The sequence below is a fragment of the Lepisma saccharinum genome, chromosome 3 (genome assembly GCF_977018435.1).
Source record: "Lepisma saccharinum chromosome 3, izLepSacc3.1, whole genome shotgun sequence".
Lineage (NCBI taxonomy): Eukaryota > Metazoa > Arthropoda > Insecta > Zygentoma > Lepismatidae > Lepisma > Lepisma saccharinum.
This window is the reverse complement of record NC_139231.1, coordinates 115293596-115319876: the sequence shown is the minus strand read 5'-3', so window position 1 is coordinate 115319876 and position 26281 is coordinate 115293596. Positions and strand designations below refer to the sequence as shown.

The 26281-nt window shown below is 38.5% G+C and overlaps 1 protein-coding gene across 1 annotated transcript in view; it reads left to right on the top strand.

Moving 5' to 3' along the window:
- The window catches only part of Trpgamma (Transient receptor potential cation channel gamma), a 449908-nt gene that overhangs the window by 100169 nt on the left and 323458 nt on the right, over nt 1–26281 (top strand). The window contains exon 2 of the mRNA XM_083119232.1: nt 17079–17209. Within this exon, the coding sequence (XP_082975358.1) occupies nt 17079–17209 (131 nt within the window). The remainder of the gene's footprint in view (nt 1–17078; nt 17210–26281) is intronic.

The following is a 26281-nucleotide window of genomic DNA, read 5'->3' as shown; positions in this document are numbered from 1 at the left end:
AAGCGCGTGTTATTTACAATCGAATCAAGCCAATGTGGAAACTTAACAATGTAGAATGAACAATGAAGAGAAAATGACATTGCTCCTGATTTCAATTCGACTCCCATTTATTAACATTGTTACATTTTCAACATGAAGGCCTTCACAAAATCAAATTAAATATTAATTATTGGAACGCACTTTAGAATATCAACAACATACTTAATGTCAGGGTTATATTTAAAGGGGAATGAGCGGAAATTCTGTATCCCTTTGTGGTTGCTAATTGGCATTTGAGGAGGGATGTTATACTATATTCAATTCCTTTAATATGCAGATGATTCGAGACAAATTACTGAAACACCTTTTCCCACTGGAAAATTTTCAAATACCGCATTGCTTATTACGAATTTTTAATAATTTTATACATATTTTTGTAAATGGGATTTTCTGTTTTTTTTGTTTTTTTTAAAGTAAGATGAAAAATAATAAAGCTCTTTCAACAGTGCCACAGCATAATACATAATAGAATTTGTCCTTACTGACTCACCGTAATTCAGCTCAAACTCCTGACCTTATGGATGTCTTCCTCTTATGACGTGAGCACTCACCGTAAGGGGATTTTAGGAAATTCAACCCCCTAAGTGGGAAAATAGACCTACAAGCAAACTAAGATTGTAAACAAAAGTACTCAACAGATGGCACTGCATATATTGCACATCTTGACGGGTTAAGCCACAGGCTAGTCTCTAGTAATTTTTATACGAGAACAGATTTAACATGAAATATATTATCCTTTTACACCAAAAGCAAGTTTGGGATTTTTCAATCAGGATGTGGCTGACGGAGATAAGCTGCGTCTTCTTTCTTGTGAATAGGTCATATATTTTATCATCCTTTACTGAAATTCGAGGTGATCGTTTGTTAACCCAAATCCTTTAATTGCTATTTGTTTCCTGTTCATAAATTTTACAAATACCACCACGTCATTGTAGACGTCAGGAATCTGATTTTTTAAATAATTACTACCTTATTGTGATTGCATAATTAATTAAGTCAGTTTTCCAAAATGTATTTTTCATATTAATTAATATTGCAGTGCATCTATAAAAGTTTGAATACATAAATGATTTTGTCAATTGTTTTTTATCTTTTGATATGCTTTCGTCTTGTGGGTTTCCTGCCCTTTTTTATCCTTTATCTCTTCTTCAATGATCTCCAACAAAGTAAGTCGTACAAACATAAATCCTTATGTTTTGCTTCGACTATATACATTGTGTTTGTTTAATTTCAATACGGTTCTCGGTTCCCACACTGTCTTTTGAGAGTTTCTTTTGTGCAGACTTTCAATAATAAATTCGTATTTCTTAACATGCATCTCTTTTCTCTATATGTTGTATTCTACTAAACGACATTGCCTTTATCTTGTTCCTACATAGCATGGTAAAGCTTGGTTTCTGTTTCTTATAATGTTCTTGCTCATTAACTCAGATTTTCACAAGATCAAATGACTTCATTAAGGCTCCTGTTGTCTCTGACATTATACTTTTTCTCTGCATTGTTTACGTATGCACTATTCTCCATCTTTTGTACCAGTTCATTATGGTTGCTGGGTTATCTCTCACTCTCTTTTTCTCCATATCTCTGTCTGCTCCCCTCTCTTTTTCTCTCCCTCTCTTATTCTCCATCGCTCTGTCTGCTTCACTCCCTCAGTCTCTGTCCGTTTCCCCTCTCTCTCCCTCTGTCTGTCTGATTCTTCTCTCTCTCTCTCCGTTCTTCTGTGCCTCTATGCATTTTTCTATTTATCATTCTTACTCCCTTTCTCTCTCTTTTTCTCGGTTTCCCTTTTTGTCATTCTTACTCTGTTCCTCTCTCTCTCTTTGTTTCTCCGTTTCCCTTTTTCTCATTCTTACTCTCTTTCTATCTCTCTCTGTTTTCTCTGTGTCTCTTTCTCTCTGATTCTGGCTCTTTCTATCTCTTCCTGCCTGTCTGTGTGTGTCTCTCTCCATCTTTCTCTTTCTCTTTCTCTCTCTCTCTCTCTCTGTGTGTGGGGGGTGTTTATGTGTGTGTCTTTTGAGTGTCTTTCTCTCGCACATGCACATGATTATACATTTATTAAAGCAACTAATATCTAGCATTCTCTGGTAGCAAGGACTAATATGTCACAGATCCTCAAGATGCTGCATCAACTTTCAAAATGCATACACCCACTGAAAATTGAACGCAAGACCGTTCACGCCAAAGTCAAGAGTGACGTCCAATTAGTCTCTGGATCTTATTTAATTTCATTTGAGTTCCCAACGGTAATTTACGTCAATGCGAAGCAGCCAGTAGGAGACATTGAAAATCCTGTCTTGCCAAAGTTCTCAAATCCTGATACCTGGTTGCGGGATTCTGTATCTCTCCACAGCTCGATTTCCGTGCAGACCGGCCGCATGTGGTGGTTGACCCTGGCATTTAGTCCATGTAGACAGGCTAATTGAGGCATTGAGTTCAAGTCGCCCATGCGATTTCATGTGATGTCGGGGTAATGAGCAATGCAAGAAACTCACCCGCGGTCCCCTTTGAAGTTCGCCCGTGGAGAACTGACCGGCAGTCAAATGCGGTGAGGAAAACTGTATCATTCATGGATTGTTAATTTATTTCGGGCGCGTATGTGTGGATATATATATATATATATATATATATATATATATATATATATATATATATAATTTGTGTCTGTGTGTGTGTGTGTGTGCGTGTGTGTGTGTGCGTGTGTGTGTGTGTGTGTGTGTGTGCAGGGGCGGCAGCGAGTAGCAATTATACTCAGCAGGTCGTCACTTTGTCCTTTCGGAGATTGAACCAGGGACCCCTTAACGAGGTGGCTCAGGTGAATACGGATGTTGTTGTCGTCAACCATTTCGTCATTTTCGTCACCGCGTTTAACCTAAAGGAGCAGAAACCGTGTCTATGCCACGATATACCCATAACTCGTCGGACCATTTGGGAATATATAGAAATGTCAGATTTCATGACGGTACGAGAGGAAGGGAGAAAAAAGGGGGGATATTCAAACAATCGTTAGTTCGATTCCACACGAATATACAGGCACACCGAGAGCAAACAATGCGAATTGCCTGACTATTTGCAGAGGCTTAGTTTCATCAAATATCGGTGTCCACACTTCGACTCCCCCTTCCCCCCCCCCAAGGTTGACGCTTGATGGCTCATCATCATTCGGCGGGAAAATCGTGTAGTCGTACGTTACGTAATTGCACCATTGCAATCCCAATGCTGTTGAAATTGTTAGTTAACCCTTGGAGTGAATGCAGGACTGTATTCAACATCCCTAGTGTACATCCATTGTGCTTTGTTCAACTCTCCTTGGACAATATTTACTATCAAGGAACACCTTGCCATAACGACGACGGAGGAGGTTGGCAGGGACGATTCGAAGTCAGAGCTCGCGTTCCTTTCTAGCGATAAACAAAATAATAAAAAGTAAACAATATCCCTCTCAAATATAAATTTTTCATAATGTTTGCATACAAGGTGTTCGAAAAGGCACACACTATTCTCTGTTCCAACTATCTCTAGAGCAAGTGAACGAAAACAAGTCTCTGCGCAAGTACTGACGCGAGACGGCTCCACCAAATGGTCACGTGAGAGGGGACGGGATTGCGTGGAGAGGAGAAAGCGACTGCGGCTACCAGCGTGTACTTTTTCGATCTGCCCACTAGATTCCCCCCGCTTCTCTGCGACTGCCGTTACTAGTGTGTACTTCTCTGACGCTATGCTCTGCCTTGCTCCAAAGGTAGCTGGGACAGAGTATAAGCCAAATTACAGTATTTGTTCAGTGTGTTCTCCGTTCTCTGTACTCCTTTCGGGACTGAGACGCGAACCAGGCAAGACCTCACGCACAAGATGAGGCTAGACTCGTTGCCATCCCTTCACTTTAAACTGTAGGTCCAATCCCGAATGTGCAATTCAACAATAATTCGATGCCATCCCTATGTGATAGGCCTAAACGTCCAACTAATTTCACCTTTGTAACTCTCGAAGTTTATGATTGGTGTAAGGGGGTGACCATCGAAGATACTCAGCCTCACTTACGCTTAGTATATCCCGATAAACTGCAATGTTGCAGGCCAACGTGGCTGTAGTGGACCTACAACCAGTACAATCCTCTGTATAGCTGTGATTTCTCCATATATGTGCCCTTTGCAGCCTCAGCTTTTAACATAAACGCACCGCCATGAGAATAGGCGGCTGGGCAGGATTGCCACATATGGGAATAGCAAAGCGAGAGCGGGACAAAAGTCACTTGTTTCCGCGCACTGTGTGGCAACAACGTTGCCTAGTTCGATCGTCAGACAGACCCCTCTCTCCGGGGCACTTTTGTGTCATCCCTGACCTTTCGAGCAAATACTGTCAGATTTTCTCACATGGATTACAAAGACCAACTCTACGACGAGATCTTTCATTCCCTTTCTGCTCCGATGTGGCAACAGCGCGAACTTCTGCCACCCGCCTAATTTCTTTGCCGCGCGTATAGGTAAGAAGATTTTAGTTCTCAAAAGACACGTTTTGACATTAGTTACGGTAACTTGACTCTGTATAATGTGACGTGTCATCACGCACCCAATCTAAGTTTCTGAAACTCACAGTCATAATAATCGCCCTCACTAGAACTGGATTAAAAACGTCCAGCACTGTGCTTTTTTAATTCGATTTGATTCGATTTTTGTTAGTTAGCGTCACTTTTCTTCCACTTTTGTCTAATCGCGACGATGACGATGTTATGATACGACATTCACAAAGAACACCCATACCTTGGCCGGGATTCCAACCCGGGTTGGCGTCGCAGCGCGCTATGCTAGACACTTCGCCACGGAAGTCGGGGTTTCGAATTCTTCAGTTCAGTATGAAAAAAATAGCTTTTGAGAAGGAAATGGTGACGGGTGTTGACAGCTAGTGTAATTATAACACCATTAAGCCTTGTTTCCATGATTATGAAAAAATATAAATATGCTGACCAAGGCAGTAATTTATTTTTATTAAAAACATAAACTAAACGTAACGTTTCAACCTTCTAGCAAGGTCTTCATCAGACTCTGTATCAAGTACAAAAGTAACAAGATACCAAAAACAGGGCATTATATACACAAAACATTACTCCCCCCAGAATGGGAAAAGAAAGTGATAGAAAAAGGAGGTGACAAAATAATTCTGTTTTGCAGATATGTGGACGATTCTTTTGGCATATGGAAGGGAACAAAGAGGCAGCTCGACATTTTTGCCAAAGAAATACAAGATGAAGAAAGAGGGATATTATTGGAACATGAATAGAAGAAGAAGGCAAGTTAAGCTACCTTGATATATTGATGAAAAGGAGGAGAGGAGAAGAAATTGAAACCGCTTGGCATCAGAAGAAGTGTGCAGCAGGGGTATTCTGCCACAAAAGAAGTGATGTAAGTGAGGTGACAAAAAGAAATTTCATAAAGAATATGGAGGACAGAATAACGAAAATATGCACGAACGAATGTGAAAACGAAGGCAAAATAAATAGCCTATGGAAACAGCTGGAAAAGAATGGCTATGAGAAGCAGGATAGACTGGACATAAACAGAAGAAGGAAGAAAAGAGGAAGGGGAGAATTGGAAGATAAAGAAAAAGAGGAAGTTTAAGAAAAAGAGAGATGGTTTGGAATAAGGAGTATGGGGAAGACCACAGAAAAGATATGCAAAGTGCTTAGGAAAGCGGGCATTAAAACTTACAGGAAGGGAGGGAGAAGCATCTTAGGAATAGCGAAGAATACAAACAAGAAAAAGGAAAACAGAGAAGAGGAAGAGGAAGGGATTATGTACGAAGTAAAATGTAAAGAATGTCAGAGTGTGTACATAGGAGAAACGAAAAAGAGACTGAAAGATAGGTTGAAACAACATAGGGATGATGTACGACTTAAGAGAGAGAGAAATGCGATATTTAAACACGAGAGAAACAGGACATGACATAGAGTGGGATGAGGCTAAGCAGATAGGAAGGGAGAAGAGAATGCTAGTGAGAAAATGGAAGGAAGCCAACGAAATAGAGAAGAAAGGTGAAGAAGACACAATGAACTGGAATGGGGGACTGAAGATAAACAAAGAATGGAAGAAAGTGTTAGAAAGAGTGGAAAGGACAAGAGAGAAAGAGGAGAGGAGAAGGAAGAAAATGAAGAAAAAAGAGCTTGAGATATAAAGCCCAACCTACATTCTATATGGAAGTATATATTTTTAGCCTTTTAGGTGAAAGTACAGTTCACTAGTGAAAGCCACCTGCTAGAAAGTTCCAAAACAACTTTCTAATAGTCTGGAGGGAGTAATGTTTTGTGTATATAATGCCCTGTTTTTGGTATCTTGTTATTTTTGTACTTGATACAGAGTCTGATGAAGACCTTGCTAGAAGGTTGAAACGTTACGTTTAGTTTATGTTTTTAATAAAATAAATTACTGCCTTGGTCAGCATATTTATATTTTTTCATAAGCAAGTGTAAATTTTTACACACCCTAATTGGCCGTGTCTCCCGCTTGAAGAGATTCACTCCCCTGGTGAGTAGCACGATGCTCCCCGCTGGTGCGACAGAACTGCTGAGCACCAGGAGGTTAATTAACCAGAGTCCTCTGTCGGTTATCAGCTGAATTACTGCCTCCCCTGCTTCCACATCATTAAGTTACACCTTGCTTGCTTGTCAAGCTTGCTCCGCAGGCTTCAAACGATGGTAAGTCTACGGTAATCGCTCCCTTTCCCTACGTCACCAAAGCTCCTTCAGGGTGGATCACGTCATTTATATTGAATTCTCCGCCCTCCCCCCTCTCTCCTATAGTTAATTGATTTGATGTTGAAAGCTACAAGCGATTGCGGTGTAACCTGATCTTAGGGTGTGGTAAGTGTGCAGGTGGCTGAAGGCGCTGGCGTCGCCAGACAAGGTCGTCCTGGTGGACTCAAAGGGTGGACGGGATGTTTTCGTGTGGACTCTGCTTGGGTGGTTCTGCTTAATAGAATTCTCCTCGCTTTCCTTCCCCCCCCCTCTCTCTCGTTCCTTCTCTTTCTCTCTTTTCTTCTTTTTCTATCTTCTCACTTCTCTTTCACTCTTTCATTTCTTTCCCTTCTTCTTATCTCTCATTATTTTACTTCTCTTTCTCTCTTTCCTATTTTCTTTCATTCTCTTTCTATCTCTTTCCTATTTTCTTTCCTTCTCTTTCCTATTTTTCATTCCTTCTATTTCTCTCTTCCCTATTTTACTTTCATTTTCTTTCTCTCTCTTTTCTATTTTTTAATTCCTTCTCTTTCTCTCTCTCTTTCCAATTTTTCTTTCCTTCTCTTTCTCTCTCTTTCCTATTTTTCTTTCCTTCCTTTTCTCTCCTATCTTTTAATTCCTTCTCTTTCTCTCTCTTTCCCATCTTTTTCTTTCCTTCTCTTTCTCTCTTTCCTATTTTTTATTCCTTCTCTTTCTCTCTTTCCTATTTTTTAAATTCCTTCTCTTTCTCTTTCCTATCTTTTTCTATCTCTTCTCTTTCCTTTTTCTTTCCTTCTCTATTTCTCTCTTTACTTCTAATTCTCTCTTTTCGTTTCTTCCTATTTTCTTCTCTCTCTCTCTATGTCTATATCTCTTTCTCTATATGTAATCCTTCTATTGACCTTCCTCTCTTTATCTATTATCTGTATTTCTTCTCTCTTTCTTTCCATTTTTCTATCTTGAGGAATTTCCGAGGGGCCAAAACTTCCTTGCAACCCTAAAGTCAGCGAATATGATTTCGTTTATTACGTCTCAGGATATATGTGGAGCCAGCGAACAAAATCAAGTCTTCTATGCAGGTAGCGATTCGAGAGGACTGAAGAAGCTGCGTGAATGTGGCAACGCAACTGCAGCCACCAGCTGTTTGCAGCAGCGCGCGCTGCTTTGCTCCGCCCACTCGCTTTCTCCCCTTCCCTGCCGTTATGCGCGGCCTTGCTCCACAGATTCCCTGGATAGAGTATCGATATTTCTTTGCTTGGTTTTCTGCTTTAGAGGTTGTTTCGAGAAGAATGCCCAGTCTAGGTCGCTGCACTTTTGACACCAGGTGTATTGGAGGAACAACTCCTATCCGGCTGGTGCAAGGAAATTGTGTTCAACCAAGTATACGCTGTACGCAAGAAAAGCGGTGTCATAGAAGAAAAAATCAACAAATGTCTGTCTGCTGCTTTAAATATTCACTGGATTTGCAGACACTAAATGCACTACATGACACTAAATCAACGAAGCAGACGACACGGTGCTATACTTTGTAATTAAAATAGACACGTGAGTGCAAAGAGAGTGAAAAGGTCCAGCGATCTAGACAGGACCAGCATTTTAAGGTGGGTACAACCCCCTCCCCCGCCCCACCCAGGGAAAAGAAAAATGTAATAAACTACATGTGAGAAACTTTTATTCCAATTAGATATAGTAGAACTCTCCCAACGTTTCTTATTTTAGAAAAATTGCAATGTTAAGATCTTATTTCCTACGCAACTTTAAATTGATACGCATAATTGCGTCCACACGCATCCCGGCTTTCCACTCAATGCCATTCTGACGGTCTTGCACCCTGAATTGATTGAGTAGTAGTGTGTATTGTTGTTTCCGACAATGCAACGAAGTTGAAAACTTTGTTGATATAGTCCCTCCTTTGTTTTGTTAGATTGGCACACGAGTACGCGCTATACATATGCTAATGGCGATTGCCGTTTAAAATGCGTTGTGGAGACCTTTGAAATCAACTCGCTTCGGTAGGTTGCCTAGGAGCAATGGATATTGTTATTACGCACGACGTCTGTAAAGTAACTAAGAACGTTGCTATTTTCAACATGCATACATATATTTAGTTTTGTAGTAATAATTTTATTTTGGTGTTTCTGAAAAATAACACGTAAGAACGTCGTAGCATGTCGGATCAAAGAAGAGGGTGCAGTCCACTAGCGTACAAAAATGTGAAAGTGTGCACTCGTTGTATATGAAAGGTGCCACGAGCGCACAAAATCCAATGCTGCGTTGCCACATCTATGATGGCTAGGTTAGGTTAGGTTACCTTCGACTATGTCACTGGTGTCTTCCACCTTCTGCAGCGATACATTTCCCGTCTTACGAGACCAAATTCTTTATGATATAGTGAGGTTATTTAAATGGAATACGGTGTTATGAATATAACCATTCACATAATACAGAGCATTCCCTGACATTCGCTACGAGACTCGGCGGCAAGCGGCCAGGCGTCAGCGCTTGACTTTCCCGGTGAACGGATCTGCGACAGTCGCACGCTACAGTCTGTTTCTATCGCTCTCCCTGCCTTCGCTCTCTTTCCCTTTCTGTTGACGTTGCAGACTGACGCCAGTATAATCCTCCCTCGGAAGTTGTGTTGTGTCATGTCCGTGTGTTGAAGATTGTTGCTTAATATGGCACCACAAAAGTTTACATTACAACAAAGGATTTATCTTGTCGAGTGTTACTTCGGAAAGAGGAATTGTGAAGAAGTGCGACGACGTTTTGCAACGAAATTTCCTGGTGTTCCCGTTCCACATAGGACCACTATATTAAACCTCGTAAAAACGTTTACAGTAACAAGGTCAGTTCTGAATAAAAGTGGAAAGAAATATGGGAGAATCTAAAAAAATAAAGTATACAAAGACAATCCGCACACCATCCGTGAGTTAAAAGAGAGTATTGTACGAGAAATCGGGAGAATTACAGTAGACGAACTTGCACGTGTAAATGCCAATTTCCTTCGGAGATGCCAGGAATGTGTTGCAGGAGAGGGACATCATTTTCACAACCTTCTCTAGTCAAGGTTAGTACACAATATGAAAACTAATTTTAATAGCCGACTCTACCGACTGTCGCGGACCCCGTTCACCGGGCAAGACAAGCGCTGATGCCGGGCCGCTTGCCGCCGAATCTCGTAGCGAATGTCAGGGAATGCTCTGTTTATAAATGTCAACTTATAAGGGCCCAGCCGGGGTCCCTGAAAAGGCAAAGACAGTTGACACAACGTGGCAACATCGACATGGATTTTGTGCGTTCGTGGTATACATTTATAACCACAAGCGCACGCAGCCTTTTTGTTTGTGCGCTCCCGGCCTACGGCCAATGAAGAAACAAATTTCTTCTATGCAGCTTTCCCAATCTGTAAACGCTTCGTAACCCCAAAATCATATGAAATGAACTTTTTTTTGTCTCCAGGGCCATACTCATGCATTTTATGGATCTCTATATTGAATTTGGTTATTTTTCGTCGCCTTTTCTGCTACTTTTGGCTAACCGGGGGGAGGTAATGGTGTCGAGATGGATGATGGGAGAATCACAAACACACATGGGTGACACAACACAAGTTCCGACAGAGGATTATCCTGGTTGTGGGTTCAGACGCCAGAGCCTCGTTAGAGTGCAAGAAATAGAGCAAAGGGTGGATGAGAGATTGACACTTTAGAGCCTACAGAGTACTTTGAACACACGCACACATACATATTTATATATACATACATATAAGCGAGCCTTCGTGGCGAAGTGGTTAGCACACAGCTCCAAGACGCCAAGGGTCCCGGATTCGAAGCCAGGCGTGGGAATGTATGTTCTTTGTGTATCCCTTCATCAATTTCATCATATCGTCACTTATTCTCATCCTCGCAATTAGCCAAAGGTGACAGAAATGCGAAGTAAAATAAACCAAATGAATCAATCAATTCTTCTTCCTCGCGAGTATGGAATTCCTGAATAAAAGTAAAAAAGTAAAGTGCTCCCCTGTGCATAGCACCACGCCATGAAGGCGTATAGGGGGTGTGGGAGTAACCCCTGAATGGGATTCTGTTTTCTGTTCTCGTTTACAAACTTGATCCATAATTACTCGTATTCTGCCGTAAGCGGGGGTTCATTCTTTTCTCAATGAAGCGGAGCCTTGTCCACCCGAAGATTGCACGGACTGCAGCGCGAGCATCAGTGCTGTAGCGTCAGAAAGGAGGCTTCGTCGGTCGCGTTCGTGCAGGGGAGAATATCTCGTCGTCTGATTCGTGGGTAGCAGTGCATATGGCATTGCAATCGCAGCATAAGAAACGGGAGGTGGTTCTGTGTAAACGAGAGCGCATTCCCCACAGTGTTTTTGACCTCTTGACGAAAGTGGCTCCCTCGCTACTGCAGGCGGGAAACTCGCACAGAGCGCTCCCTGTTAAAGACTGATGTAAGAGATCTTAGAACGCCTGTCGTATGTAGTTGTCGAGTTTGTATGGATGTCCATTAGGAGAAAGCGGAGCAAATAGCATATTTTATGAAAGTAATTTAATTTGGGTAACACTATTTACATCAATATACTGGCAATTTACAAATACAGGTTCGTAGCAAGGACACACAAACTTCAAATTCAAGCAGCGTTCGGAGAGGGAAGGTTTCGAGAGGAAATGCTTTGCTTTCCTCTCCTTAGGATAAAATTCTAAGGACGTCCTTGGCGCATTCACACACTCACACACACATACATGAAAGCAGAAAGGCAGAAGATTCTGGTGTTTGTCGCCTCCTTCTCAATATCTCTTTCAATCGACTGGGTTATTGGGTTTCGGATTGCTGTCAAAAGAGCTCTACTGAGACTGCTCCATCGAGTTGACTGCGCGATTCCTCGGGAATTCGATTCAAATAGCCCCCCCCCCTCTCTCTCTCTCTCTCTCTCTCTCTCTCTCTCTCTCTCTCTCTCTCTCTCTCCTTATACTCTGTCTTTCGTTTATTAGGTGTCTCTACCACTCTCTTTTCCCTTTCATGTCCGTTTCCTCTCTCCGTTTCCCTTATTCTCATCGCCACTCATTTTCTCTCTCTCTCTTTTTCTGTCTATTAAATTATTTTTCTCTTTGTCTCTTTCCTCTTTTTCCTCTCTTCATTTTCTCTCCCACTCTAACTCCACATTTCTCTTCCTCTCTTTGTCTCCCACTCTACATTTTCTCCTGTCTCTCTTCATTTTCTCTCTCACTTTCCTCATGTCTCTCTGTCTCTCCTGGTTTGTCCTCTTTGCCTCTGTCTCTCTTTCCCCTTTTCCTCCCGATTCTCTCTGTCTCATCCACCTTGTCTCTCCGATTCTTTCCCCTTTTTCTTTCCCTCTCATTATTTTCCCTTGTCTCTCTCTTTGTTTCCATTTTCTCATGTCTCTTTTGATTTTCTCTTTCTCACTCTGTTTCTCCGATTCTCTTTCACTCACACCTTCCCACTGATAACAGATTACCATAAATAAAATATAATTCACCAAGTGAAAGTACACTAATAATAATATTTATAGACTTCGAATTTGAGATTTTGTTCACCAGCTAGCACCAGGGTAAAAGGAAGAAAAGTGTCTACTTCACTTGAGAGAGGAAAAGTTGTGTGTAAATAACTAACTAACTAACTAACTCCCTAGCCTTCTTAAACCCGAAGGTTCATGGCTGCAGCAACACAGGCCTTCCATCTTTCCCTATCTTGAGCAAGTTCTATATACTCTTTTCCATCCCTACCAATTTCCCTTAGGTCCATCTCAACGTTGTCCCTCCATCTTCGTCTTGGCCTTCCTACAGGCCTCTTACCATCAGGTTTCCCAACAAGAATCCTGTAAACTCTTCTTTCCTCTCCCATTCGTGCCACATGGCCTGCCCACCTAAGTCTTCTTGATTTAATTATTCTGATAATATCTGGACATGAATACAAATTATGTAGTTCTAAATTATGTAACCTTCTCCACTCACCTGTCTCCTCATCCCTTTTAGGTCCAAAGATTTTCCTAAGGATCTTATTTTCAAATATTGTCAATTTATGTTCCTCTTTCAATGTAAGGGACCAAGTTTCACATCCATATAATACTACAGGCAAAATTACTGTTTTGTATATTTTAACTTTTAGTTTCTTAGATATTAAACGAGAAGACAAACGTTTATGAAGAGAGGAGTAACATGCATTTCCTGAATTAAGCCTACTTTTTATTTCCTCTTTAATATAATTTTCATTTGTTAATATTACTCCTAAGTATTTGAATTTGGAAACTGGTTCAAACGAGTTGTTATCAATAATTAGATTTTGATTATTACCTAACACTTGGTTTCGGCCTGTAAGCATATATTTAGTTTTCTCTTTGTTAACTTCCAAACCTGTCTCTTTAGCAGTTTTGAAAAATATTTTAGCATTATTCTTAATTGTATTCACATCATCCCCCAGTAAGTTTACATCATCTGCATATGCTAACAACTGAGTCACACCATTTAATTTTAGTCCTTCTTTACTTTCTTTTACCTTCCTAACAGCATATTCTAAGGCAAAATTAAAGAGCAATGGAGATAATGCATCTCCTTGTTTTAACCCATCATGAATTGTAAATTTGTCAGACATATTAATACCCACACGAATTTTACTTTCTGTTTCACTGGTGCATATTTTTATCATACTAACAAGCTTCTTAGGTATTCCAAACTCTACTAATATATTATAAAATTTATCTCTTTTGACCGAATCATATGCTTTTTTGAAATCAATGAATAGCTGATGAACATTTTGATTATATTCCCATTTTTTTCAAGTGTCTGTCTGATGTGAAAAATGTGATCTGTAGTTGATCTGTTACGTTTAAATCCACATTGATAATCACCTATAATTTCATTAGCATATGGGGTTAGTCTTGTTAAAAGAATGTTAGATAATATTTAATATGTTGTTGAGAGTAGAGAAATTCCACGGTAATTATTGCAGTTCATTTTATCACCTTTTTTAAACACAGATACAATTATGGATTCTTTCCACTGTTGAGGGATTTCTTCTTTATTCCATATTAAACAAATTAATTTATGAATTTGACATGTTAACGAATTCCCACCATATTTAATTAACTCAGCTGGTATTAAATCAATGCCAGGTGCTTTGTTATTCTTTAGCCTTTTAATAGCATCTTTAACTTCAGTCAAGTTAGGTTCTGGAACTAAAGGTTCTGCTGTGTGTACTTCATTCACTTCTGATTTATCTCCTACATGGACATTTAAAAGGTCATTAAAGTAGTTCTTCCATCTGTTTAGAATATCGCTTGGGTCAGCTAGAAAATCACCGTCTTTATCTTTTATCAAGTTTACTTTAGGTTGCCACCCCTTTCTAAACTCATTTACACCTTTACATAAATCTCTGATATTTTTATTTTTGCTGTTTGTTTCAATTTCGTTAATTTTGCTTTTCAAGTAATCTCTTTTTTTACTTCTAAACGTGCGGTTAACTTCTCGCTTTATTCAATTATAATTGTTTAGATTTGTATCATCGGAGTTATTTAACCACCTAAGTCTAGCCTGATTTCCTATTTCTATTAAATTATGACATTCATTATCAAACCATGGCTTACTTTTTCTCGGTTTATGGTATGTGTGTAAATAGAAACATTAAAATATTTTATCTTTGAAGTAGTAATGTACATCTTGCAAGCTTTAACTTAGTAATGAAAATACTTCAATCCTAAAAAGTTATACCTAGGTACATATCTATGGTTTTTTTTACGAATGGTTTTTTTTTCAAGCATGCATATTTCGATCATAAAAATATGTTATTGTTGTTGCATGAGAGTGTATGTAGTGAAGAGTTGATGCATTATCTCTTAAAGAATTCGTGGAATTTACTTCCATTAACTTTCATAAGCATGCGAAGATAAAGCCATCACTTGCGCATTGTGCGGGGAAACTATTTTCATTGTGTGACGGCACATTGGGGGGAAGGACTCGAAACATTATGTATATAAGTGTATATATATAGTGGAAGTGATATTTTCAGCAAAAGCAACGTGACAGGCTTTATATATTCAAGCCCACAGACACACACACTAGAAAGATTTTGGTTTCTAAATTCATTTTATGGAGAAGGTTCCAATAAATTCTAATGGGTTCTATTGGGTTTCGCTGCAGGACCGAAACCTTCTTTCTCGCTCAATTTAAATTCGGTCCAAGTTGCGTATTGTTACATTGAAAAAAGGTTCCTGGACCGAATTGAAACTGATCCAGAAAAAAAAGGTTCCCGGACCGTATTTAAATTGAGCCGGAAAAAAGGTTCCTGGACCGAATTTAAATCCAGTCTGAAAAAAGGTTCCTGAACCGTATTCCAATTGAGCCGGAAGAAAGATTCCTGGATCGTATTTAAAGTGATCTGGTAAAAAGGTTGAAATACTTTACAGATAAAAAGGTTCTTTACGGTCCAGAACACATTTACGCTTACTGATTTTCTCTCCTGGACCAGAATGGAATTAATTTGAAATTCCTGGACCTTTAACAACCCTGATTGTTACACGTACAGTCTAAATTGAGATCCGAGTGTAATGTACAGTCACCGTCAATAAAAATAGGATACCTAAATCCTAAAATACTAGCTTCCCTGAAAGTTATGTGTGTTGCCTAACTCTACGGCGATAATTGGCTTTCAATAGCAAATTTTCAATGGCAACTTCTACCAACGCCGTAGAGTTATGCAACACACATAACGCCTTGCAGGAAAGCGAGCATTTCAGGATCTAGGTGTCCCATTTTTATTGCAGGTGACTGTACCTCTATATGGAATTGAACCCACGATCCCTTAAATACAAAGTGAGTGTCAGCCACAACGCTGAAGAACAGTTTTGTCTTTCATCATCCATTATTCTTCGTCATTTCTTGTACCGTGCCATGCCATAACATCCTTGAAAATCGTCCCGTTCGTGTTTTGTTCCTCTGGAAACGGTACACATTCTCCCCCAGTTTTCCTAACAAGGAACAGACGTGGGGGAGGGGTCTCGGTTGAGAAATTAAGTAATGGATTACTTTTTCCAAAGCTGAAGAAAGATAACGGAGCTACGTAGCCCTCTCGCTGTGCTTTCGCAGCAGTTCGAGCGGAACGAGATTAAGAAGATAGAAGACTAGGTTTTTGGGGTGGAGACAGTGATGAGTTTCATCTTTTTGGGTCGTTCATTCATGACTAAAATGTCTCCGCGTTGTCTTTCATTCACAGTAATTTGCTAAACTAATGGTACCGCAGGCCTTAAGGTTGAACTCAATGCGGAAGAATGAGGACAGTAAAAATTATCGTGTCAAATATACGAGGGTCGATTAATAAGTAAGGTTACAGAACAACTGTTAAAAAGGCTGCAGTGTTGATACCCAACGGGCTGAAAACCTTATAATTAAAATAATTGGTGCCTTTTGGTCGTAACTAAACGTCTAGTGTACCTCCCCACCCCAGCCACTCATAGGTTTTCTCCAAATAGTGGGTTTTGAAGGTTTTGGATGCCTAATTGATGGCTAGTTGCTGATATGTTGGAGCCGTGTATCTGCGATAGAGCAAAATAGCATTCGGACTGTGTGTGGAGAGACGGTAAAAAATAAACATTAGAATCCTACGTATACATATTATTTTATTGGGTATTCCTACGTTTACAAACTTTGTGCTTAGTTACAAAAATTAAACTGTGAAACATGTATTCTAAGAAATATGTAAACTTTCATTTTCATATATTTTTTTCAGAGTTATTGAAAAAAATTAAGAACAGAAATAAGTGTGTTAACAAACTGCCAAGCACAATTTTGGACTTTCTTGTAAATCCTCAGTTTCTAGTGAGAAGGATGTGTCTGCATAGTCTGACACAGTTTCTTGACGTCTGGTTGTGCACTTGAAACTTTCAACCGGAGATTTGGCTCCAAAGTTAATATATTTCGGTACTGATCCCAGTCGTGCTCCTGACGTTTTCACAATAACAAAACGTATGGGTTTTTGAGTTGAGGAATGAAATGGGTAGAAATTTCGAACGAGTATTTTCTTTCAAAGCATAAGAAACGAAGAGTTTCAGTGACAAAAACAGCCTTATTTTCCTGTTGAGTGTTAAAGCCATGAAGTCTGCTCCACACACCTGCAGCAAAAAATGTTGTCTTGCGTGTATTCTCGACATTTCTCTTCCGAGCTTATCGCGTACTCCCACTCAAGTCGTCCATGTACTCCTGGGGGTACGCGTACCACAGTTTGAGAACCACTGCCTTAGTGCATCATTTCCTCAGCTTGAGGTTACATGTCGCAACAGAGTAGATTTTGGCTGCATTGTATTAAAACACAATTATCTTATCTTCCACAGAGGCACAGCATCCACGGAATGATGGAGGAGGAAAATGTTATCAGACCGCATCAAGAGATGGCGCAGCTGTCTCTGGATGAGAAAAAGTTCCTATTGGCTGTTGAGAGAGGAGATGTGGCCTCGACCAGAAGGTAGGTTAGGTAGACTATTATATAGCTATACTTACATGTTCTGCAATAATGGTAGCTCTGTCTCAGAACTATGTACAGTACTACAACGCACTAGCTAATCGGTACAGCACGATCGCATCGTACGTTTTTTATATGGAGAATTTCAAAGAGGGTCATTTGGAAAACACTTTTTTTGTTGAAAATCCAAGGCATACTTACCATAGATAATCGCAGAATTGAAGAAGCTAATTTTTTTTATAAGTCGTTTCTATGTAGGTGTACTGATTAATTCTTAATTGGAGTTCAGACTTGAGTATCCGTGATTTTTAATCTTTTTTATGGTGGGTCTGGAAATTCTGCAACTGTGTCCACATTGTGACGTTCTAAGAAAGAAAAAGAAAATATCTTGAAATGTGTGACTACGCGTTCTCCGTCACATACAGGATAAAATTAAATTAGTTCTAACTTTCTTTGAGAGCTAACATACTTCTCGAGCTACATTGTTATTATTCCAGTGGACATAAGGTTAACGAAAGAATTCTGACGACACAGTGTAGTCAGTTGTTTGCATAACACTTCTGTCCCATCTGTAGTCAAGAAATGGAGATTTTGATATTTAAGTAGACAACGCTAATATTCCATGCTTTATTGTTACCACTATTTCAAGTATGTTCCAGATAGGTTTGAAACTCAACCAGTGTGCGAATAAACGGGGGGGGGGGGTGCCGGGGATATACCCCCACAAGAAAAATATCTCTAGCAAAAGACAACTATTTGTATCCGCCAGGGATGTTTTCATCCCTCTCAAAGAAAATAGAATTGAAATAATACACCATTTTTCAAGTATGTAACAAACACAATTGAAAATCATTCTTGTCCCTTCATGGTCCAGTTATGAGAGATTTTTCTTGTGGAAGAGTGTACAGCCTTGTGAATTAGAAGAACACCATATGTTTTACACCTGACCAATCACCGAGCCAACAACAGGCTGTTTTCCACTATAATTTTCATGGCATAATATAGTATATTACATGTACAGTATTAAAGTTCACAAGAAACTTGTAGGTAGTTTGGAAATAGAAATGTGATCAAGTTTTCATTGTTATTACTTCGATAGCTGTTATTGTGTATGAGTTTGGGTTTTCGTAGAATGTAAATCAGTGGCGTCTCCTGACCCTGAACTTAAGGCGTTGTCAAAGAAGGAATGTTAACCGCTCCCCCTCTCATTTCTGTGACCTAATATTACTCATTTTCTACGAACATTTTTGGTGTAAATTTAGAAATCTTTAGAAAAACATTAAATTACATAAATTATTTAAAATGAAGTAAATACTTCATTTAAAATTATAATATTTTTGAAGGGTAAGGACAAGCAAGGACTGTTTAAACGAGAAAATTAATGTTCAATACTTCGCCATACAATTAATTTTTAAAGCAGCAGTTTGCAACCAGAGGGGTTCGTGGAACTCCCATCACCCCTACAAAAAACACCCTGGACATAAGAATGACCCGTTCATTGAAAAATCGCTAAAATGCACATTCCCGGTTTTTTCCCTTACCCTTCATTTATCCTTCCAAAAAGTAAATTTTGAAAAATCAACTGCTCATTACTTACAGTTACTTGAATTCCAGCTCTATTCTTCTTTCTTTAAAGAGAAATGCGCTGATCACCGCCTCATAAAATTTGGATTTATCCCCTTCTCTCAGCTTATAAAGTAATTCTTTCTCGATGGAGATAATTCAACTGACTACTCATTACAGAAGATCCATTGTATGCCTGAGCAATTAATTTATCCCCACAGTTATATTTATCCATTATTTCAGTCACGTGACTAAAAAGAGCTCCTGCAGTTTTATCGGCGCTCATGTCATGAAACCCAAGAAATCTTTCAATGACTTTTTTCTGTGAGTCCGAAATAAACGTAACATCGTTGACACCTGAGATTTACTGCTAATGTCTGATGTTTCATCGACAATGATAGCCACAAAGTCTGTGTTTTGAATTTCATTGTAGATTTCATCTCTCAGAACATCGAAACTGAATTTATTAAATCATTTTGAATGCCTGCCGAAGTACCGTGAAAAACTGTAGAATTTAATAAATGTTATTTTAATGAGGGATCAAACTCGACACTTGCAATAAGGAATTCCATGTAATTGCCATTATTTAGAGATGCTGCATTTTCCTCATGGCCTCGGAATGGCAGTTCTTGTTTTGTTATATAGTAGACGGCGTTAATCAACCTCTTTAATATTTCCCTGTTCTTTTTTACTTTTTCATTGTGTAGCTCTATTTCAGATTTTCGTTGAGTATCCAAAAGACCGTCAATTCTAGTAGGGGTAGCAGCAAAACTACTAAATTTAAAGAAACTAGAAAGATGCCATTCAGACTCACTGTGTTTCTTCACTGCAGTATTGAGATGATTCAAATCCGCATACCCTTGATAATTCCAAACACCTTTTTTAGTCGAAAGTCGGGACGGGGTATTTTTTAAAGCCCAACATTCGGACGGGAAATGTTCGAAATTTTCCGAATCTCTTGAAAAATCGAATTCTACACGTCATTTTCACCTTAAGTGATTGTTTTTGCATTTCTGATACAAAAACTAAGAATTTCCGATAAGTTCCAGACATTTGCAATGCCGAAAACAGAATTAACAACTTTTTACAATGACCATTCGGTATTTCCCAACTGCTCGGGATCCCGAAAAAGTCGGGAAGTCATTTCCCGAAGTCGGGATCGGGACAGGAATTTTTTTCCCGATCCCGGTGCCGACTTTTCGGGATCCCGCACTCCCCTAAGAATAATAAACATGTTCAACAGTAAAATTTATTCACCATATCACACCCGCAAAGCCAGTCCGAAATTTCATAGAGTTCTTTTCGAAAATGACTCTCAAAACCTTTTCCAGCACCGCTTTTTCCTTTAACATATGTTGACATCGTGAGATTCGGACATGGTCGACCATTGTCAATCACTTGTTTCTTCTCTGAATACGAAATCGAAGAAAAGGAATAATTTAAATAGTTTTGCACAACACTTTCACTATTCTCCATCTTAAAATAATCACATCACTTCACACCACACGTTTAAAAAATAATGCACAACAATCACGAGCAAAACAGCGCGGAACGCGGGGTTAATGAAAGCCAAACCGTTGGGAACAAATACAACGCCTTGAGAAGCTAACCATGGTGGTGGGTGGCAGGATGCGCATGCGTGGTCATCCTATGTTTCGGCTACGTTTCGGCAGTGGTAAGACGTTGTATTTCCTCTCCAACGTCCTGGCAGTCTGGGACCGATCTGCCTGCCTGACAACCACTGCGCGCTGCGCCGCGTTCGTAAACTACCGGGCGCTCGAAACTGACAATTAAAGAAAAACGCTCAAAATCGTAATATATAAAAGTACAGATACTTTCTTCTTTATTTCATTTTTCTTTGGCCGTTGACACACGACTTACACACCCAGAGAAATCGCCACTGATGTAAATATATGTACACCCAACGGCAAAATTCAACAGAATTCCATTATTTAAAAGAACACAGTATGTAGAGTACAAGGAATGAAAATAGCGATGGACAATTTGCCTACTATTATCTTTGCAGTTGGCTATACTAAGTATTTCTAAACTAAATGTTATCATAAGATTTAATGAGCTAGGTTAGAACTAATGTTCTAAAGTACTTGGAACCGCCATGTAATAACTGTCTGGTAACATATACCTCCCCAAAAAACTACATCCCGAAATGAAGTCACAAATACGCCACTGAGTGGTCCTCCCCCTTCCCCCAAAGCAAAAAGCTTAATTTGCACAGTGAAGTCAGCCTTCCCTCTCGGCACGCCCATGGGTACAGAAAATAATGTTCCAACTTCTTGAAATACATTATGTTACTTGTAGACGCTAGCCAATGGCCGTCCATTATTAATAACTGCCCCACGTGTATGTATTCACCTTGTCGTTGATAAGCTTCACAGCTCTCTCTGGGCACATGACAATTCCTCGAAAGCAAATGGGTTCCTTTGTTCACGGCTGGAATTTTGTTAACTGCAGAGAAACGTGCCTCTTCTTTCAGTTTTGTTTTTAATTCTGGAGCGAGGCTTTGTCTCGTCCGAATGGCCTTTGTATGCTCTCGCAAGAAAGGGAGGAAAAATAGGTGGTGGGTGTAATTGGATATGAAATGCAAACGGGTCAACGCTGAATGAAAAACACAGCGTTTCAATAACTCTCTTGTTTCGAAAACTGGAAATCGATTTTTCAGTACAGGCAGAGAACTGGATGAATGCCACTGTTGAGTTGGAATTATGTTTCTGTCGAGAGAGTGTTCTCTTGTTGAAAGGTGCTACAGTTTTCAAGGAAGACAAGCCGAATGCTGCTTCCTAAAAAATGCATTCTGTGGCAGTTACAACAAGACCACTGTAAAAATTACTAATTTAACCATTTTTTTAAACTTGTGTTTTACAGAGCCTTATGTATATATGTTTATAAACTATACACGACATACTTACGACACATGGTTAGAGGTGACTTCCGTGGCCGAGTGTTATCACATCATGCTACGAATCCAGAAGTCCAGAGTTGGAATCCCGACCTGGGCATGAGTGTTTTCTGTGACTGTCCCTACATCATTGATTGAGTTGGTGTTTTATGTCCAATTTATGCACAGTAAGCCTAATTGGTAATGGACCTACAGTTTTAAAGTGGGATCCGAACCACTATGTGACTCCACCGGGTACCGAACCCGGGATCCCTTGATTACAAGGCGACGACACTACCACTGCGTCATCGGGGAGGCCCTGTCGCTCCGAATTTCATCATATAATCACCCATCCTCATCTTCGCTATTTGACAATATTGGCTGAAAAGGGAAGTAAAATAAACCAAATCAATCAATCTATCTATCGATTGGGTTCCAAAACCGGGGGGGGGGCAAGGGGCCAGAACTGGGGGAGCAAAGACAGTATATTTCCCATTGTAAATAAGATTTAGCATAGAGCTGGGACAAAAGTGGCGAAAAGTATCTAACACATACATGACCAATAGTGCACGTCACACAATATAGAGGTTGAAAGTTATCGATTCTAATTTCGACTTTGGCATGGAAGATTCATTGCATTTTTCCCTTCGTAAATTTAATCTAATCATTGTTTGTCCGTATCCGCACCATATAATTGCTATATAGCCAGAATAGAATACAATACTCTTCAAAACACTATGAATGAAGTATATATCCCATTTGGATTTTTATTTGAATTAGTTCCAGCAATGCTATTCTTACTTTTCACATACCTAGGTATATACTGTGCTTTCTACGTATTTATTTCAGAAATTTTAATAATTGTTCTGTTCGACAAGAACTTCAATTGATCAATACTCTTCCAAATTATTTTATTCGGTGAAGTAATTTGCTGAACAATATCAACTACATAACAAGTAGATAATGAATTCACTGAATTAGTGGCAAAAAACGGGAAAGTAAATTGAAATTTCACGCTCCCAAATCGCACAAATTGAATTATCGCATTGTCGAGTTTTCCAATCACACATTCAACAACAATTCACAGTCGTTTTGTAATGTGACAACGGTAGATGTGCACTTAACAAGATCCACGGGTGGATAATACTAGCTAGGCATCGGGGGCATTACCAAGATGAGGGAGGAGTTATTGGTGGTTTTAGGCCCAACATTTTTTCTAAGAAAGAACCATGAAAATGCAGTAATTGTTTATTATTTAGTTTAGTTTATTGAGCAATTTTCACACCGAAAGTACCCCTGAGGGGCATTGGTGCATGTACATTACAAAATACAACATGTTGACAACGCACATAATATATATCTATACATCAATTTGGCAGAATTTTTTATAATATAACATAATATAATAGTAAAACATACATTGACAAATTATTTTTTGAAGTGAACTAGTGCTGTAAAAGTACATATTATATAGTGTATACAATCTACATTTATTTTATAAAGTTATTTAATTCTTGAAATTATTGAACTGAATATAATGTGTATTCCAATAACAATTTTTTCACTTTACTTTTAAAGATTGTGGATCTTTCAAAATTTTTGTAACTTTTTGGTAATATATTGTATAACTGGATGCCTGAGTAAAAAGGTCCCGTTTGGTATGCAGTTAGCCGCACTTTGGGAATGTGGAAGTTATCTTTTTGTCTGGTATTGTAATTGTGGGTGTCTATGTTCTTTGGATAGTTCGATTTTGTTTCGTGTATGAAAGTAAGTGTTTCAAGTATGTACAAACTTGGAAGTGTTAATATACGGAATTTTTTGAAAAGAGGTTTACATGTATCAGTTTTGTGTGCATTTGCCAAAATACGCAATGCTCTTTTTTGAATTTTAAAAATCCTCTGCGATTGAGCCGAGTTCCCCCAAAATTGGATACCATACCTCAAAATACTTTCGAAGTTTGAGAAATAGATACTTAGCATACATACTGTATTGAAACTATTTTTTAAGGTTCTTAATTGGTAACATACGGTGTTTAGCCTCTTGCATAAATGATCTATGTGAACTTTCCAGTTTAGACACTCGTCTATAAATATTCCAAGAAATTTTGTATTGTTAGTAGCTGTTATAACGGCATGCCCTACTGTGAAATTATCTTGCTTAATAGAAGAGTTTTTGGCTCTAGATACACCAAATTTTATTATATTAGTTTTTTCGTTGTTCATAGAAAGTTTGTTTGCTGAAAACCAGCTTTGTAGTTCAGTAAGAGCTTCTTCCGTTTTTTTAATTAAAGTTACATCGTTAACAGAATCTACCAAAGCAGTAGTATCATCAGCGAAAAGAGTAACTTGGGCAGTTTCAACATTTGCTGGAAGATCATTTATGAACAATAAAAACAATAGGGGTCCTAGTATCGATCCTTGGGGGATTCCAATAACCACATCTTTCAATTCGGAGTAATATGTTGTTTGCGTCCCATTATTGGATAAGCTATTTATTGCAACGCTCTGTTTTCTATTCGATAAATAGGATTCTATTAATTTATTTGATAGACCGCGGATTCCGTAGTATTTTAATTTCTCTAGTAGTATGTGATGATTCACACAGTCAAACGCTTTTGATAAATCACAAAAAATTCCAACAACAGAATACGTTTTGTTTATAGCGGAAAGAATATTATCAATTACATCAAAAATGGCATTTTTTGTTGTTTTCGATTTCACAAACCCATTTTGTTGCTTTATGAGTATCCTTTTATCTTCTGCATACTTTATTATCCTATTATAAATTAATTTTTCGAAAATTTTTGAAAAAATTGACAATAAGGAAATTGGTCTATAGTTTTCAATTTTTGTTTTATTTCCTTTCTTATACAAGGGTATTACTTTTGATATTTTTAGACAATCTGGAAAGCTACCATTTTCCATACACTCGTTAATTAATTTAGCCAAAGGCTCGTTAATGTACGTGCAAATCTCTTTGATCACGTTAATCGGCATTGAATCTAGTCCTGTTGACTTTTTGTTTTTCATATTTCGAACTATGTTGGAAATTTCTTCGTCTGTAGTAGGGGTCATATAAAAAGAATGCGTGAAAGATCTTTTCACGTTATTTAACTTATCTTTGTATGTGTCCGTTACGCTGATGTTACGTTGCAGGTTAAGTGCTACATTTACAAAATAATTATTAAAAGTATTAGCTATTTTTTGCGGATCTGTCTCTATTACATTGCCTGCTTCTACTAATATATCATCTTGATTCGTGGTCGTTTTTTTACCTGTTATATGATTAACTATTTTCCATAGTTCTGCAGTTTTGTTTTCTGAATTATTCAACTTTTTATCAACATACAACTGTTTGCAATGTTTTAATGTTTTCTTGTAATTTTTGTTGAACTGTTTGTAATGATCTTTAAGGGTAGGGCTGTTTGCATATTTACTCTGTTTATGCAATGATCGTTTTAATTTGCTAAGATTTTTAATTTCCTTGGTTATCCATAGGCAATTGGTTTTGTTGTGAACTCGTGCTTTTTTTATGGGAAAACATATATTAAAATTATATTTTACAGTATCAAGAAATTTTTCGAATTTCGCGTTTACGTTTACAGCCATATTGTTTATAAAATCCCATGTTTCTGATTTAAGCGCGTTTCTGAATTTTGAAATGTTCTCATCATTGTTTGTAGGTCTAATAACTCTGAATTTTACGCGTGGTTTATGATTCCGCTTGTCTTCTATTACGTTTACCTTAATAAGCTGAGAATCATGGTCAGAAAAACCTATGCAAGTTTCTACTGAATATTTATTAACGTTTATATTGGTAAAAATATTGTCTATTGTACTTTTTGTTTTTTTGGTGATTCTAGTTGGAGTTGTAATTGTATGAAACAGACCAAAAGAGTTCATTACATCCAGAAAACTATTTTTTTCTGCTGTGTCTTTAGATATATCAATGTTAAAATCTCCACAAACAACAATATTCTTTTTGGAGCTTTTTGTTACGAGATCTAGTAATAATGTTAACTTGTTTAAGAATACATCCATATTTCCACTAGGCGTTCTATATATTGATATTACACATAAGTTGTAAATAGCTATTTCAATCGCGGCGCATTCAAAGTCTTGATTAACTGACAACTCAACAGCTTGCTTTATTTCAATTACGTTACTTTTAAGTTCATTCTGAGTGAAAATTAAAGACCCGCCTCTTATTATATTTGGCCTACTGTAACTAGATGCAATACTTAAATTATCAATATAATTAAACTTTGTTTCATCTTTTACTAACCAGTGTTCAGTGCAACAAAAAATACTAATTTCATTATTGTTTTCTTTTTGTTCCTCGAAAAATATATCTATCTCTGACGCTTTTGATGTCAACCCTTGAACATTGCTATGAAATATGGTGATAGTTTCTAATGCAAGGTCACTGCTCGACGTATTCTTACCTCCCCTTTGTCCCGATCTCCCACTCCACAGGACTCACTTGTTTCGGTTCCTCAGCTGCATACTGGAATTCACGGAGTTCGATAGCCGGGGGTGACGTGCGGTGGGGGTGGGGGTAGCAGCAGACACTCGTGATTCACGTTCGACGCTGACATTCTCATTTACAGGTGCATT